Source organism: Anopheles marshallii, chromosome 3 (genome assembly GCF_943734725.1).
Source record: "Anopheles marshallii chromosome 3, idAnoMarsDA_429_01, whole genome shotgun sequence".
NCBI lineage: Eukaryota > Metazoa > Arthropoda > Insecta > Diptera > Culicidae > Anopheles > Anopheles marshallii.
Genome location: NC_071327.1, coordinates 82,838,611 through 82,856,710, shown reverse-complemented (window position 1 = coordinate 82,856,710; position 18,100 = coordinate 82,838,611). Strand labels below are relative to the sequence as shown.

At 51.6% G+C, this 18,100-nt stretch overlaps 1 protein-coding gene across 1 annotated transcript in view; it reads right to left on the bottom strand.

Annotated features, from left to right (window-relative positions):
* LOC128715344 (titin) overlaps positions 1-18,100 on the bottom strand; it is a 137,026-nt gene that overhangs the window by 96,148 nt on the left and 22,778 nt on the right. Inside the window, exons 9-14 of the mRNA XM_053810227.1 lie at positions 16,682-16,842; positions 12,830-14,696; positions 11,971-12,350; positions 10,883-11,425; positions 8,528-10,258; positions 6,117-7,623 (exon numbers count right to left, since the gene is read on the bottom strand). Coding sequence (XP_053666202.1) covers positions 6,117-7,623; positions 8,528-10,258; positions 10,883-11,425; positions 11,971-12,350; positions 12,830-14,696; positions 16,682-16,842 — 6,189 coding nt within the window. The remainder of the gene's footprint in view (positions 1-6,116; positions 7,624-8,527; positions 10,259-10,882; positions 11,426-11,970; positions 12,351-12,829; positions 14,697-16,681; positions 16,843-18,100) is intronic.

The window sequence follows — 18,100 nt, the reverse complement described above, 5'->3', positions numbered from 1 at the left end:
GGCCTAGCCGTTCCTTTAGTATAAAACATACATATCATCATAAACAATTACAGAAAATATAAACATTAATATGCTGTTGAAGGAAAAACTTTAATCTGTCCCCAGAGTATGGTCAACAATGCCCATTGTGTCTATTTCACCAGCTAGCGCCCCAAGCGGAGAGTAGCCGAACTGATCAAACGCTTTTCCGATCTCACAGTAGCAAACACACTAACACTTGCTGATCACATGATTAGGGTTTTTTGTTGTTGATCACAACTTGAAATATGTTCCACAATTCTCCGAAAAATGTTTTGAAATTTAATAGTATCCGTATTGTTCGACTAGTGATTTGCATCATATTAATGTATTGCAAAAATTCTTAATATTTCACAGCGAAGCGAATGCGTTCAGCATGATTCAAGAAACAATTTTTTTTTCTCACTACGCTTTGAATGAAACATAGTAAAGCTGTACAACAATAGCTTTCACGTTTACTAAGCTCAATACGCAAGCGCCTGGCGACAGAGATGTCGCTAGCATATTCGAGGAGAAACATCATAACGCATTCTCTGGTTGGCGGCGAGCTTTGATGTTGTTCAATGAAAGATCATAAATCATTCACAGACGTCTTTACCACCCTCACGTCTGGTTCGCATCAATCCAACCGAGCATTGTTTACCTGCAGATGGAAATAAATCATCCTTCGATGACGCGTTGTACCGGATTTGTTTCTAATTAATCATCATTTATTTCCTGTTCATTTCGTACATTTGCATTTATTGCGTTGTGATTTACATCATTTAAAAAAAAAACAACTCGTATTCACTTTCACTTCGTTACATTATATAGTACTCCAATATGTGACAAATCATTTAGCGATGGCACAGTAAAATGGTTCGGGGAAGAGGGATGGTTCGGTTCGATGCAAACAGCAGGATGAGTCGGGAGAAGGAATAACAGTGGGAGTTGGTTCGAGTTAAATACAGTTGAAACATAAACATCAAACACGATTTCGATTGCTCAAAGAACAAAACCTGGTACAATAACACCACTCGCTTCCAATCGAAACAGCGTTTCGACAATTCGTGATTATTAAACAGTTGCTTCCTTATCTTCTTGACGGCGCTCCTTTCCAGCGAACGTCACGTTGCGCTGCTTGACAGATCATGCTTGTCGTCTCGATATATCGGTCAAGCGGTTCGAGATTATCTTTACAAACATTTTGCTATATTTTAAAATGTGTTATCTTCCGGTAAGAAGCACAAAAATGGCTAAAACATAAACAGAGCAGAGTGACTATAGGGTGCAATGAAGCAGACAGACACAGTCACACGTTCTCACGAGAACAGTTGTGTTCAGCGGGTGTGCTTTGAAGCGGATTCGACATATTTTAAAGCGAAAGGCGTCATAACAAACCGATGAACAGTTGAACAGAAAAAAAACCCTATACATATAGAAAGCAAGAGGTGATCAATAAAAGCAACACAGCGTTTACAACTACATGATCGAATATTACACGACGAGGTCGCGAACGAAAATTTTGGCAAATCCTGCTTCCGCTGGCATTAAAATTTCAAAAACCAAAACTCAACTTCATATCATTGAAGCATGCTCATTCGATTCTAGCTGTTGTGTTCGCGTAGGTTCGCGATTCCCTCTCTATTCGGCGTGTGGACGTGGAAACAGGACCACCATTGATGCATTATTCTTTCAGAGGGCCAATTCTGCCCGTTTCCTCTTACTGGTTCGCCCTCCAATCGCTGTTTGCCACCGTCAGCTCGGCACAGGTGGCCGCGTAGCCGAGATGGTTCTCGGCCAGGCAGCAGTACCGGCCTGCATCACCTACGGCGAGAAATCATACGAAAACACGTTAGTCTTGCGAACCACTGCTTCTCAGAGCCTGCATTCCTTCCAGTCCAGTCGACTCGGACTGCTTCCTAACCTTCGTAGGCCACCGGCAGCGATAGACGGCAGACGCCGTTGCGATATTCTGGCATAAACTTGTACCCTTCCTCGATCGGTGCCTCGTTCTTCGTCCAGCGAATCGATGGTGCTGCATCGCATGCTACGATGCACTCGAAACGCGCCGGTTGTCCACTGACAACTGCGATGTCTTTCAATGGCTGAAACAGGCATAAACACACAACGTTGAAAGACGCATTACAATCTCAGCTCCATATGCTGGCAGGCGAGAGATACTTACAGCGACGAACAAGGGCGTTTTGGTAGGAACTCCTTCTTCCTGATGCTTCACGTTTGGCGTGCTAGTCGTGGATCGATTTAATCCCTGAACTGCCGGATCTGGATGCACGCAAAAGTGTGGACGTACGAGATTAGCTCAATGCAAATTTTGGCAATCACAACGTGGAGCGATGTTTTACAGAGCGTACTACATATACACACGCACGCTAGCATACACACGAATAGCACTCATATGTTAACAGGTGGCGATACGAAAGCAACATGATCATGCGCAAAAGATTTTCGATCGATGGACGATCGGTACGTTCCAGACCAACTCGCATTCAATACTGATAGTTCAATGTGATCAAGTGTGCTGGATTGAGGAAAATTTCCCCGCTGTACGAGTTGGTTTGGACGTTACTGTATCGTTTGACGGTTACTAAAGGTTTTGACAGTTATAAGCTTGCCACTTACCTTGACATCTGCGTTGGCTCTTTCAACTTGAACGATGCAAGCACAAACGGCATTATAAATTTACGAACATAAACATACAGCAGTAAACATGCATGCGAATCCTTGCCTAGATCTAACAAGATATCGCTGTGGGAATCCTGAGAATGAATATCGCAATGAATAGCGCTGGGTAAAGTGGATGGTTTCGCGGAATAGATCCATCATTTCCCCACCCCGAGAAATACTTCATCTAGAGGTAGAGCTTCTTGTGTGGTTTCAGCTGCAGAAACCAACAACATTTGGGACAATAAAAGAAAACCCCCACCCAGCAGAGGCAGCGCACACATGGGCCGTGTAGTTCAGGCGGAAAATGCTCATGTCCCAACAATTGTGCCAATAAATTATCAAGATTTCCCTTGCGTTTGGTTCAGGATAGGGTAGAGCGAGAAGACGATGATGTTGTCGCACCGTTAGTACAGCGTGAGCAGAGCCACTGTTCCCATTTCTCGCCCGGCTTCTTCACCATGCAGTCGTGCTGCTGTGGGGAATGGTCGGAACATGCGAGAACGGGTGGGATAGGATGCTGAAAATACATTCCGAACGATCTTCCCGACCCTAGCCAGCAACTATCCGGAGGGTTTTCTAGCGCTGTTGATCGTCGGTGTTGTAGTGTTTTCCTCATTGCTTAATGTGCACCGCGTACCATCATATCATGTTTCTACTGCCAGCCGTTTGTTCGACAACCGAGCAAAAAAAAAAGGAACAAACACGGTGGCGCTGGCAAACACGTACCGAGCGAATTAGGAATAAGGCAAAGAAATATAAAATCTACACCATCGTGGTGGTGCTCTCAGACATCGACTAGAAAACTCTTTTTAATTGTCGTTATGTAACTGTGGCCCATCAAGGCATCGCACATCCGTACGTCACACAATTTGCGACATAAGACACCGACGGCGACGCATCTGGCGACGGCGATCCGATGTGACAATTTGGTCGATCCTCGGCGCCCGTCAGCAAGCTGATTTACGCAAAAGTTCTCCCCAATTTCGTTGCTTTCTCCCCCAGCCGCAAAGAGCGTTTGCGCTATTGTTATGCTGTGACCTCCCCCTTCCGGATCCTTCACGGCTGTCGACAGTGTGATTAGTTAAGAGGCGGCCACTTGACAGCCTACTTCCCGTTCGACGGAGCTAAGAGCCGCGATAAAAGAGTTGAATGATCTGCTAGAATTTGAATTTGCAATCCACCCTAGCTAGGTTAACACGAATGCACACCGCTAGTTGCCATGTGTTCTGGGGTCATAGGAAAATTCTTCTTGGACACCTGATGTCCACTGGCAATGACATCGCGAGTCTGATAGTAAAGTATTAGTTGGACGACATCAAACATGCTCACAGTAATAAGCTTTGGAGAAGAGGCAACATTCTCCTCTAAGATACACATTCCAAGCTCATCTCCACTTCATTTAGACATGACGTCAGTAACTGAGGTTTGACATTCAAAGCGCATCACATTTAAGTCACGCTCGTCAAGCTTTCGCTGCTAGTGTGGCTTCAGCAAAGTGCAACAGTGTGTGCTGTTATGAATGGCTCAACAGCAACAGCCCCGTAGCGTGCTGGACAATATCGATTACTTGAGATGGAGCGAACTACCTGGTGTGGCGCAATAGCTGTTCCGGTTGCTATGGCCGCGTGACGGTGTCGACCGACCGCTGCCTCCTCCGTGGAACGCCGACTCAGGCGCAGCAAACGGAACTGGTCCGTACCGAGCGCTAGCGTGCATTTCTGTTGCCGGTACCGAAGCAGACCGAACACCGTATGGAGTCGGTCCAGACATTGGACCGCTGCGATTACTGGTGCGATAAGAGTCCCGAGTGCGCTCGTGCTGTACCGGCACCTCGATGTCACCTGCCGCGAACTGCGCTGTGTTTTGGGTGTAGCGCGGATGTTTCCTACCGTTACCACCACCGGCACGTCCGGCCACTATTCGGTGGCCCTCTCCCGGAAATATGATGCCGAACTCGTACCCGAAATCGTACTTGAAGTAGATGATTCCGGTGTCCGGATCGACGTGTTTCGTGCCTGATCATGTATGTCGTTCGTATAAAGAAACACAACACATTTCATAAAACGTACCCCACATTCCAGGTGTTGGACGGAATAAAAGGGTTTAAGAAAAGTGTGAAAGCAAATAAATCAAATAAACAGCCGGTTATGTAACATTACGAGCATCACAGAAATAAGTTTATGTTAATTGGTAAAGAGTTAATGAAGAGATAAAAACGACAAATCATAGAAATCAAAAATAAAACACTAAACCAAAACTCAAACGAGCAAAACAAAGCAATATCATCGAAATAAAAAAAAAAGGTGGAAAAGACTGAAAAGCAAGTCGTACCAGCTGCTAATCGATGAAATGAACATAAGGAGGGGGAAAAAACAAACAGAAGGAACAAAAATAAAAACAACCACAATCACTTCGGGAAGAGTGATTTTGATGATCATCGAAACAGTAGCACCAGCAGTGGGTACAGTAGTAATTGTAGCAGTGGTAGTAGCAGATAGTAAAACGGGCAACAAAATTGAGCAGAGCGCTCTGATGTAATGGCTAATGGATGTGGCTATGCGAGAAGAGGCTAAGAAGGCAGAATTATACGGCGGTAGTTAAACAGGCACAAGCAAAGGACATCACACCGATGCGGATGGGTGGATGGGACCCGCACACCTTCCTCCCAAAACACGCGCGCGAGGTGAGCGAGGCAAAATATGATTTTTCTCGGCGGGTAGAGCATGTTAAAAATAGATGCTGCCTCTCTCTGCACACAGGCACCCGAACTGGCGGGCTGCTGTTCCAACCCGGACGAGAACGAGCGGGAGATGTTCGATTCGGAGCGTTCCACTGCTCCCCGTTCCGCGGTCGTTACGGGCGAGGGAAACTGTATGGGAAAACAACACAAATCCCGCGATGTACGCGGTGATCTAGAGCGTAGAAGCGGTGGCGATCTTCTTCATCTCAGCGCTGTCGATCATCCCCTGGGGGGAAAGGTGAACAACAGGACAGAACGGAAAGACATGTTTCTATGGGAGGGGAGAATACTCAATCCGTCTGCCATGGTAAGCGTCAGCCTCGATTACACGCCGTTGTTCGCATTGCGCCATCGGAACACAAGCGTGAGGCGAAACGACTGGGAGAACCGATAGAATGGCCGATCCACACGGAAGTGGCGAGCAGTGGTTTTTATTATTTCGGTGCCGTTGCTTTACAATGGTTCCTTAACCTGTGAGATTCGGTACCATTATGCAAGCAAGCCAAGATGTCTAGGATTCAAAGGGGATTTGACCGTTTGCAAAGCGTTTGCCTCGAATCGAACACAACATCCTGCATCGCCTGTCCAAAGGGTCAGTCCGCTGCCAGGTTGATGATCGCAATGATCGCATGAGGTTCGAAACAATAACGAAGGGGGAAAGATATGAACTGGGTGGGGATGCAGTACTCACCATATTGCGATACTCGTGACTCCTCCCGGTAGACCTGTGGTGGGGCAGCAGTAGCCTGCGGTTGCACCATCGGCTGTGGCGGCTGTGGCTGAGCCATCGGCGCACCGTACGCATTCTTCAGGATCGGCTTGATCGGTGTCTTCTTCATGTCGGTCATTACCTCGTTGTTGAAGTGGTAAGCCTTCGTCTTGAACGTCTGCGCCATACCGTCCGCCTGCTTCTGGATGTAGTTGATGGGCGCGACCCGATGCGCCTTGACCGCCATATCGTCGCGCGTGTTCGGCACTGGAGTCGTGGCCAGTCGCTTCGATGCGTACCGGTCCAACGTTTGCGTCTTGAGCGTTTCCGTCGTCATCGTAGTGGTTGTCTCGATCTGAGTGCTCTGGCGGGAGAGCGAACTGCTGCGCTGATGCTGACTCGACTCCACACCGGCGGACAGGTCGATCTTGGTTGGCATCTGTACCGGCAGCGTATCGAACTCCATCGGCGTTTGGATGCGTTCGTGCTGACGTGGCAGACTCGCCGAGCGCGATTGCTGGAAGTTTGGCCGCACGCTACGATAGTGCGGCTCATCACTGTCCGACGGGTTCGGTGTCCACATTGGACGAATGCGTGTGCCATCGCTGTCGTAACCATCGCTGTCCCGATACTCTCCCGGCGTAAACCGTCCCGGCTTCTGCATAAACACGGACGATTGTTGGTGCTGTTGTTGGTGCTGCTGCTGTTGCTCCAGGCTGACCACACGCTTCGTCTGCTGCATGTTCACAACCCGGTTGCTGCTCTCCGTCAAATCCTTCATGTGCAGCGAGTTGGACGTCTCCGTGGCGATCGTGTTGTGCACGGGCTGAGCCGTCACCGAGGTGTAGTACTGCGCCGGCACCGATTGCACTGAAGGCGGGAACGACTGTTGCTGTTGCTGCTGCTGATAAGACTGCTGTTGATAGGTCTGCTGCTGGAAGGAGGAGGTCTGCTGTTGCTGGTACGATTGGTACTGCTGTTGCTGTTGCTGCTGAACGTAGCTGATTGGTTTTGGCTTCTCAATCTTTGGTGCATCGGTTGGTGCGTTGACTTGGTTCGCTTGAATTTTGTCGATTGGGTCGAATACTGACGGTGGCGGTGCAGCCGGACCCGACGCGAACTCCTGCTTCGGTGGCGCAAACACCGGATGGACCGGCTTGTAACCCGCCAGCGATGGAGCCGCTGCGTCACTTTCATAGTCCGACAGGAATGGCTGGGCCGGACTGGGCGTTGGATATCCGTTCTGCTGCACCGGAGTCGGAGCAATCGGTTCGGGTTGTTGCAGCTGCGGCTGGAGAGGCTGCGGCGGCTCCACGATGGTAGGTTCGGGAGCGGGTGCCTGCTCGACCACTGGCTGTACGGCGGCCGGGACTGGAACATGCTTGAGCGTCGGCAGTGGTTCCTCAGTTGGCAGTACCTTCACCGGCTGTAAGTCCTCCGGCAGATCGTTGTTAACCAAGAAGCTGCTCTTGCTCTCCTCAACCGTTTCCTACAGTACAGCGAAAGATAGTCCAAGTCAACGTTACAAAACGTCGAGGAAAGGTGGTGAAGGCAAACACAAGGATACAAAGTAACGAAACACAGACAACAGACGGAAAGGACGTTGATAGAGAACACGCGGACAGGAAAGCAAAAATGTAGAATAAAAATAAAACAAAAAAAAACAGAAAGAGAGAAGAAGAAAGACATAGATTAGTTAATAACAGACAGCATTGTACGGGCAAGCCAATTAAAATAACGCTACACAACAGTTCGGAACGAAAGGAATTTCACATTGACACACAAAATTCGCACATCGTCGCGCGCGCAACCCCACCGACGCCATGTCGCATGGGTCGCTCTCGGCTGTGCGAGGAAGAAGCAGCTTGACGTATCGTGTCGTTGTGAGCCTGGCCCCGACAGGCCACTCTTTTGACGGTCGATCGTGAAATCGAAGAACAGAAAAAGAACATAAAAAAACGCTAAAATAAACATTGACATAGATCGATTAGTTCGTAGCCAGCACTGTTACAGAGGATCCACGCACCACACGCAACGCAATCGAGATGCTGCCTGGTTTGCCGCTCTGACGGTCACGGTCCTTTTTGGTGGGATGGTGGTTTTGAAGGGCAAATCTCACGGCGCTACACGTCCCCGTTCTAGTTGTTGATTAAGGATTAATCGAAACGACACTCACGCATATTAAGGCACACCAGGGAGGAACTATGTTAAACAGTGACAAAAAAAAAACCGGGCCGAACAGCTGCCTCGGAAAACAGGTGACACTGGATTAGACTAGGGGTGAGCGGACCGGACAACAAGAAGCAGTTACGGAATCGGGACGCAATAAGGAACTTGCGCACACATACACACACACACAAAAACACAACACAACACATGCGTTTCTTGCGAACCTTCTGGACGGTTTCCGACGATGAGATGGTCACTTCCTCGGATTGTTGCTGTTGCTCCTGTGGCTGCGCCAGTTCCTCTGCTGCGATCGGCTGTTGAGCCACCTCCTGCAGCAGCTGTTGTTGCTCCTGGCCCATCTGCTGCTGTTCAACCATCGCTACCTGCGCCGACTGTTGCTGGACAACCTCACTGACGACTGACGAGTGAGACTCGACCTTGCTCGAGCTGCTAAAGCTCTCGATCGTCTGCTGCTGTTCGAACGACACGGCTGCCGTCTTCTGCACGACCTCTTCCGTGTCGGCCAGATAGCCGTTCTGGCGCCGGGCTCCGGTACCGTCCAGGTCACTCTCGTACTCGCTCTCGGTGGCGGTGAACGGACTCTTGGTCTTGGCACCCAGGCCCTGCTGCAGCTCTGCCGGCTGCTCGAACGGCGCAGGCGCTCCTCCAGCGGTGTCCGATTGTCCCACCGCCGTCGGTGACGGTTTCGACTTCTTGCGCGGACTGGGCGGGATAATCTTGACACCGCCTGCCGGAACGCGCTCCGGCTCCTTGTCCATGCTCTCCAGCAAGGACTGCTCGATCTGCTCCCGGTAGTAGGAGCTCTTGCGCTCGCTCGAGGCCTTCGGAGCGTAGCCCATCGTCGGCTGGGGCCCTGGCTCGAGACCGAGTTCCGCGATCGCACCGTACCCAAAGTCTGGCGGTAACGGCGCTGCCACGGGCAAACGAACGCCCTGGACCATACGCGGTGCCTTCAGTTCGCCGTACGCGGCCTGCTGCTGCAGCAGTGATTCTTCGAAGATTTTCTTCGTCTCCTTCACGGACTTCTTCTTGTACACCTCTTCCTCCTGCTGCTGCTCCATGTAGAAGTGTTGTTGCTGCTGTTGCTGTTGGTATACCTGTTGTTGCTGCTGCTGATACACCTGCTGCTGCTGGTACATCTGTTGCTGCTGATACAGCTGCTGCTGCTGTTCCACCTGCTGCTGGTACTGCTGTGGGGGCTGCTGTTGAGCAGGCTGCTGATAGCCCAGCTGACCAGGATACAGTGGCTCCACGGTAGGTTGCGAAGAGAACGAAAGTGGCTCCTGATACGGAGGCAATGAAATCGGACCAGTAGGCTCTGGAGCCGGTGGTGCGTATGCTTGCGGTTGCGGCTGTTGTGGAGCGTACGTTGCCTGGCTAAACGCATCCGGTTGCGGAGCAGCAGCTGGAGTGGAGGCACCTAGTGCGCTAGGCGTAATAGTAGGTGGCGGAAGCGGCTTAAACGGTTGCGGCGTCTGGTTGTAGGACGGACCAGCCAGGAAGGCTGGAGTAGCTCCAGCAATCGGAGTCAACGTGCAGCTTGGTGCAGGTGCTGCTGCGTTGAATGGCTGAACAGCAGCTGGAACCGGAACAGACACTGGCGCTGGTGCTGGCGCAGTGAACATCGACGGTGCAGCAGAAGGAGCTGGAGTCGGCTTGAAGGGAGTAATCTTCGGTGGGAAGCTCTGGGTTGGTGGGGGCGCTGCCTGACTCGGTACGAAGGTCGGCACCGGGGCTGGTGAAGGTGCACGAACAGGTGCCTCCACAGCGAGCGACGGCTTGAACGGTTGGTACTGCATCGAAGACTGCGAGTATTGCTGCTGTGCCAGCGTCGACGACGCTTGGAACTGCTGCGTTGAGGAGAAGGATGAGTACATCTGGGTCGGGGTTGGTGCGTTGGTGGCAGCTGCTGGTGCGGGTTGCTGGTATATCGGCTGAAAATCGGATCGAATCGAATCGGAACGAGCTTTAGCGGTGTTGTGCACTTGGTGCGGTTTCGTTTGCTTGCGTGCGAACGGAAGTGTCGAATAGTGGTGTTGTTGTTGTTGTTGTTGCTGTGGTGGTTGCTGTTGTTGAGTGGTGGTAGTAGTAGTATGCTTGGTGAAAGAGGATGAAGATGAAAAGACGGTCGGCGGTGGTCGGTACTGTCGGTAGACTTGGGACACCGGCTCTTCAGCCGCCCGGGAACCAAACGACCCGAACGCCTTCGGTGACGACCACAACCGTTCCATTGCGATCGCGTCAGCCGACGGCCGGGGAGAACTGCTGCGGGCACGTGCCTCCGGCAGACTCGAAAGTCTCGCCCGGTAGCCCGGTGTGGGGCGCTGTTGAGCCACGGCAATTTTCGGAACCGGCTCGGGATGCGGGAATTTCGGTGGTGCCGATCCGTCCACCTCCGACTGAAACATCGTTCCTATTGGGGGCGTCGGGATCGTTTCCGGCTGTGGCTTCAAAAAGTCCACCCGCTTGCCCTCCACCGCCGGCGGGTAGTTCTGCATACCGTGACCGGCTGGTGGTGGCGGCGGCGGTGGAAGCTTTAAAGACACCTCTGCACCTACCAACTGTGCCGTGAGATCACCGTTGACCGGCGGTGGCGGCTGCTGCAACAGAGGTTCGAATGACTTCGGTCGATCGCGCACAACGGTGGTACTGCTGCTGATGCTGCTACTCTCCCGTTTCGATTCGGACTGAGCTGGGAGCCGAACGTTCGCCATCGTCGGTGGCTGAGCCGGTGCCGGTGCGTGTTGCGCCGGTGTTGGTGCAATCGGTACGTCGACCGTCACCGTCTGCGTTGCGTCCGACCGGGTCGGTACGTGCTCGGTATTGGTGCCCATGCTCTGGTGCGCCGACGGGTCAGCAATCGGACTCGTGCCCTCGGTCACCGTCGGCACCGTGGGCGTTTGCGTGCGTTGCGAGAAACGCACCGGCAGATCGGGGAAGCTGATCTTGTGCTCCATGCGCATCGTCGCCTCGGTCGTGCGGCGCGTCTCCGTGACGATCGTCGACTCCGTCGTCGGTCCGTGCAGCTTCGCCTCGCTCGCGTACTCCTGCCGGGCACTGAAACCACCACCCTCGCCTTCGAACGCCTCATCCGAACGGGGCTATCGGGGCGGCGCCAGGCAGTGGGGGCCGGTGGCGACAGCAAGCACGAAGCGAGTGCGACGAACGTGACACGATTGAGCGAGGTGACATTTTGCGATTGCGAAGTGCGTGTTTTATTATTATTATTTTTGGGGCGACCCGTGTGTGTTTTGATTTGTCGAGATATGTGCAGATGTCGGGGGTGGAATGGCGTGATAACGATGAAATTCGATTCACATAAACATATCGTGAATGAAACGATAGATAGAAAGATCAGAGCAGAAAGAAAGAGAGAGAGAGAATATGTAGATGATCGGTTATGAAAGGATCCAACCGCCCGGCGATAATCCGAGTGCTTGTTTCGAGGATTGCAGGGAAGTCTTCATGAATGGCGGACCACTACTTTGCTACTAGATGGCGTTGGAAAATATGGCGATCTGTCACAGTGTTGTGACCACTAAGCAAAGCACACACGCACACCTGCTACTGATGCACTAGAAAGCAAACACACGCAAGCACACTCCCACACAGGCACACCGTCTTGGGCGGCATGTCTCGTATTTACCTGCTGCTGCTGAACCATGTCCACGAACGAGACATGTTTCTGGGGCGCGGGTTGTGGTGCCGGCTGTGCCGCACTTTCACACTGCAACACGGCAATGTCGGCCGTGCTTTGCGCTTCGCCGCCGGCATTCGTTGCCACCACCATGTACTTGCCCGTGTCGGCCATTGTGACCTGCTCGAAGATCAGCTTAAAGCAGCAGCCCACCTGCTGCAGTGCGTAACTGCCCGGTGCGAGCGCATCCTGAACCGAGCGGCCATCCTTGAACCAGGCGACGCTTGGTTCGGGCGTGCCGGACACTTCCACGTCCAGCACGATCCGATCACCGTTGCGGGCGGTTTGCGCCTGCAGCCGTCTGCCAAACACTGGCGGAAAGATGGATTCTGGGGAATCGAGGGGTTGGACACGAAATGTACACCGCAACGAACGAGATGCAGGATGGGATGGGGCGATCACGTGAAACCAGAGAGAGGAAAATATGTGGTGAATATAGGGAAAGAGAAGGCCCCGGGATGGATCCGAGGAAAGTAATCAATTCGAGAAGGTGACAACAGACACCGATAAGCTTCCAGTGCATTCAAAGATTTAGTTTTAATTTTTTCCAATCATGTTCCCCAAATGAGTTTCGATAAAACTTTGTTTTCCGAAATTTGGACATAATTTTGGACACATTGACAGTCCTTGACATCCATCTGTAAAAGGCATTTTTGAATGATTTCTACCAAGAAATCCCTGCTTCACGCCTAAATATCTCAAATGCCACCAAACACGCCACACTAGGCAGCTTTACAAAACATCGGGAAGCTTATCAGATTCTCCAGGAATTGAGATTGGTTGGAGTAAAACAGACAGGAAGGCTTACTTTTGACTACCAGATCCGCCGTAGTGGTAGAAGCTCCAGCCGCATTCGAAGCCGTGGCCGTATATCGGCCCGCATCGAGCGGCGATACATTGCGCAGTTCGACGACGATTTTGTTGAGCGAGTAGGACACCTGGATTCGCTCCCCATCCGGCTGCAGCTCAACGTCATTCTTCGTGACGTGAACCTCGGGTGTCGGATACCCATCGACAATGCCCTCGATGAGGACGTCAGCACCTTGGTCGACGATCTTGCCGTTGAATGGCGTCACAAACCGTGGCGCCATGTTGCGTCTCGCCGGTTTGCCCGTGCTGATCTGGCCCGAGTTTGCAATGATCGATTCGAGGTTCGGAGCGACACCGACGTACGAGGACGCCTCGTGCTGTACGGTCGGTGGTTGATCGTTCACCTTATCGTAGCGCTGATGCTCTGTTGCTTCAGCCACTTGCGGGGCTTGGTCGCCTTCTTGGTGGAACGAGCGATCCAATTTTGCCGACTCTGCATGAACCTCCGAGTGGGTGTGAGCCACACCGTTTTGCTGGATGGTGGCCATCGAAGAGGAGGAATAGGATGATGATGAGCTGGTTGTAACGTGCTTCTGAAGTGTCACACACGAGGAACCGGTCGTGTCGACCTGCTGCATCGATTCGGTCAGCGGTAGGTTTAGTTCCGGCATCGGAGCAGGTCCGAGAAGCTGCTCCGAGCCTAGCTGCTCGAGAAGCTGTACGATCGCGACGCATTGTGCATTGCCCGCTTCGTTCTCCGCGTAACAGGTGATCTTACCGGTAAGCTCCGGACGGACCTCGGGTATGGTGAGCACCTGTCGATCGCCGCTGGTCGACACGAGGAAATCATGGCCTTGCACTGGCTGATCATTGAAGAACCAGCGTATCTTCGGCTGTGGTTTGCCGATCACAATACACTCGAACTTGGTCGGCTCGTGCTGACGTACGACACGATCCGCAAACAGCTCACGGAACGTCGGACATACCACACTCTCGGTTAGGAAGGCGGGCGTGCTCACCGCCTCGAATTCGGGCGCGTTGATCGTCTTCACGATCAGGTTGGAGAAACACTTTGCCTCGCCGGACACGTTGGCGGCCTTCACCGTGTAGACACCCTTATCGTCCGGCAGTACCCGTTCGATGATCAGCTTCACTACACCGTCGTCGCGCACCACACAGTGTACGCGCGGTGACACGGTCACATCGGTTGGGATTTCGCGGTTGTTCACGAACCACCGGATGGTTGGCCGCGGGTCCGCACTCACAGCACACTCAAACTGCACCCGCTCACCTTCGTCCGCGAGGATGTCGCTTAGCAGCCGTTCGAAGCGCGGCGGTGCACCGACCACCGGCAGCACACGCTCGGCCGGCTGCCGTACCGCCGGTTCGGCCGTGTTCAGCGGTGTGACCAACACCGAGCATTGGCTCGACGCCTCACCCGCGCTATTAATAGCGACCACCCGGTACTCGCCCGCGTCCTCGAGGAAGGCCTCGCGGATCACCAGCGAGCAGCGATCGCCCTGGAAGAGTAGCTGAAAGTCGGTCGACTCCTTCACTGGCCGCTCGCCATGATACCAAATCACCTCCGGCTCCGGCTGGCCCACAATCACACAGTCCAGCCGCACTGGTTTACCCTCGAACACTGACACATCCCGCAACGGCAGCTGCACCGCGGGCTTCACTGGCTCCATATCGCTTGCTAGTTCCGAGTCGCTGGTTTCGTTCGGTAGCCGACCCTTCACCACCACATTACACGAGCAGCACTTTTCACCGGCGATATTCTTGGCGGTCAGCGTGTAGACACCAGCATCCTTCAGGAATGCCTCGTCTATGACCAATTGCGCTCGGCCGTTTTCGTAGAAGAACTAAAATGAAGAACGGGACACATTCAGTAGCGAACTCTACTCCCCCAGGGCCATCATCAGCGCTGTAGTCGTAGTGAATGGTTTGCCGGTGTAGTAGTCACACCGTTTGCGCCTGTCGTCGTAATGCCCGTTGGTGGTCTATGTGTTTCTTGGGAAGCATATCCACGTTGAGAAAAAAAAAACCTCCCAACCTGAAGCCCGGAACCACAGGGGACACGTATTCTCGTCTCACTCTGTACCAGATCGTTACCGAGATTGAACCGAGCGTAAACCGAAGGCTAATCCTCCTTCAAGACATATACTGATTTATAGCCTCAACACACACATACAAACGCAAACAAGCGCGTAGAAATAAAACCTCTCATTGGACATTGTGGAACGACACGATCTCTACCCTCAACGCAGGTCTATCTGCGGCGGGTGAAAGATGAGCCGGGACATTACGGTGAAAATGGGCGAAAGAGAGAAGATGTATTTTCGAACCGTTTTTCACATTTCCACCATCGCCACTATGTGGACACTTGTTTTCATGTTCAGCTTTTAATGGCCCGTGGACCCCTTGCCTGGATTGCTGGACGGCGAGAAGTTCATTCAACCGACCATTCTCCTCTTTCAACGTGTTACTGCTCCAGTTACAGCCTCACATAGGGCTGGGTGGAAGTGGACGGTAAACATTTGCGACAATAACACGCAAGTCAAGAACTGCATGTTGGAAGGAAACAAAATCAAGGACATCGTACGATCGTTTGAAGTCAAAGCAATAGCTGCAGTTCTTGGAGTTCAAGGTACTTTTAGTTCATTCGCACATTTTACCTCCCAACAAAGCTGTATTTCTCTCCCACGTTCTGGTATTGCAGCTCACGATTGTGCACGGACACACAAACAAACGGTACGTGCAACATCTTTCATCTTCTGGAACTGATCCCGTTTTTCATCCACGACAGCACGGCTGCGCACAAACACCTTTCGAACAACATCAGCCGGTGTCATAACATCGCCCAGTGCCATCATAGCACCAGCATTTGCTAGTGTTGGTGGCTGCCTGCCTCCCTCATCTGGCACGGCAGACTCGGGACAGTTTGTCACCAGTTCAATCTGCGCCTGTATGCTTCGTCTACTAACCGGTAAACCGGAGCATGCGCGAACACCGCTCACACATCGCTCACACCGGCACCGGGTCTCTGCACGTCTAGTCCGGTCGCGATGCCTCCGGCTAGACCGAGAGAGAAAATTATCTATTTTTAACCATTATAATTAAAATCTACAGAATTGGAACATATCGTGAAATAAATAACGATAAATGCCCGTTTGTTACGGAACCCGGCAGTAGGAGGGGAGACGTTGGAGTAGTGCGCTACCTTCACATTACCCAACAATCAACAACAATCGTACATTACAAAACATCAATACGAGGGACTTGAGGAACATCTCGCACGGGGAAACAACAGTCAAACTACAGCAGAGGAGTGTTCGGGACCACTAAAGCTAGGAATAAACGCCATATGTACAGCTAGCTCTAAGTACCACACACGCACACACGCACACACACAACGCACGCCAGGGACACAAACACAAACAAACAAGGACTATCCAATCCTGCTCGGTGGTGTGAGGATGGGGCAGAGAACACTGGCAACACGCGCGGGAAATGTGACGCGAATGCGCTAATTCGTTTGACAACCCGAAACGATGTCCCGCACTGGATGACTTAATTGAAGCGCAGGCGGCGAATCCCACCGGAAAAATGTACCGCATCGTCAAGAATCATGTAAGGGGGGGGGGGGGGGGATGACGTTTTGAAGGCTTTTTCTGTGTAATTATGCTATTAAAAAGGCATTGATGTGTTTTGGCTGCCGAGAATTCCACAACAGAGTTGTAGTTTTTGTTTTTTTGCTGAAAGCAATAGCGCTGTTAAAACTCAAACCTACATAAAAAGATTTATTGTGACATTTAATGGGTTCCCGCCGGTGCGTCCAGATACTTACTTTAACCTCACGGTTGGTGAAGTGTTTGCCATCGTGCGTCCACATAAGCTCCGGCTGCGGTGTACCGCTGACTTTCGCCTCAAGCCGTATCTTTTGTCCCACTCGCGCCATCACATTGGACAGCGGTTCCGGGAAGTCGGGAAATTCGGTCGGTTCCAGCGCTGTTGCAGGGAAGAAATTAAATCGGGCTTAGCATCGGGATTAGCGAGCACATTGAGCAGACATTTCATGTGTTTGCCTGTAGCGGCTCAGACCAACAGGTGCGAGCAGCTGATCGTTCGTTGTGTTGTAGGTGCTAAACGCCATTCTATCTTTGACACACCACCACCTACAGTGGCTTCTTTTTCGGTGTGTTTGCCCTATCGGTAAATACTACCAACGGACGCGCGCACTTTTCAGGTCCTCAAAAATAGCTCCAAGCATTTGCGTACCTTCGCTGCTTTCGTTCCGTTTTGCTTAGAAATTCCCCCCTTGAGGTTTGTTTTTTACTTCTGGTAGACAAAACTCAAGCATCACATATCGTTCGCAAACCCCGTTCCTGTTATCGCAGGCAAATTATATTCCACCGCCGCATACATAACCATCACATGCGATGCATCGCTAGTCGATGTGGCTTATGGCTAAGCCGCTACAATGTAGCGGCCCTAGTGCAGCCAACACACGCTGACGGTCAGAGGCACAGCGCGCGCACAGATAGGAATGCGATCGAGCGTGTAATTTCAAATGAAACCGAGAAGATCGGTTCGGCCAAGACGTACCGACGGTCGGACGATGCACGATTCTTAAGCACGCAACCGCTAAGTAGCTTCCCATTTACCTCATCTGTCTTCTTCAATTGAGTGCAGAGAATTATTGCAAAAGATTAACGCACCATTAGCTACGATGCGTGTAATTTCTGTGACGGAGCATCGCTAACGAGGCGGGGGGTATGCCCTTCGCCTTCACCTGATCGCTGCGAATCATCGGACTTTGTGGTGGATTTAGATTGCAAGTGGATAAACTAGAACCGTCAAGTGCCAAAAGTGTTCCAATACGCCAACGCGTGTAGAGTGTTCTATTCGTCCCTTCTTATGAGACACTCTTCTACCACTTGAAGCATCATATCTATCGGGGGTTTGTTAACTTTGCAAGATTATCGATTACTGAATGCCCATTAGACTGGTAATGCGATTTCACATTTCTCTCAAAAACCACTCAATGGAGCCGCCTGGTCACTTGTACATTAAGCACCAGGCGTCTCCATCATCAATTCCGCAACGATCACTACCTATCGCAACCATCGAAAATGCAACGGTGAAGTCAGTTTACACTCGATACACACGTACTTTCTGAATCCTTCTTTCGCACTGTCCCAATACATCGCTTAATAGAAGCGAAGCACATTCTCTTGCAACACCAACTACTGCACCGTTATCCACC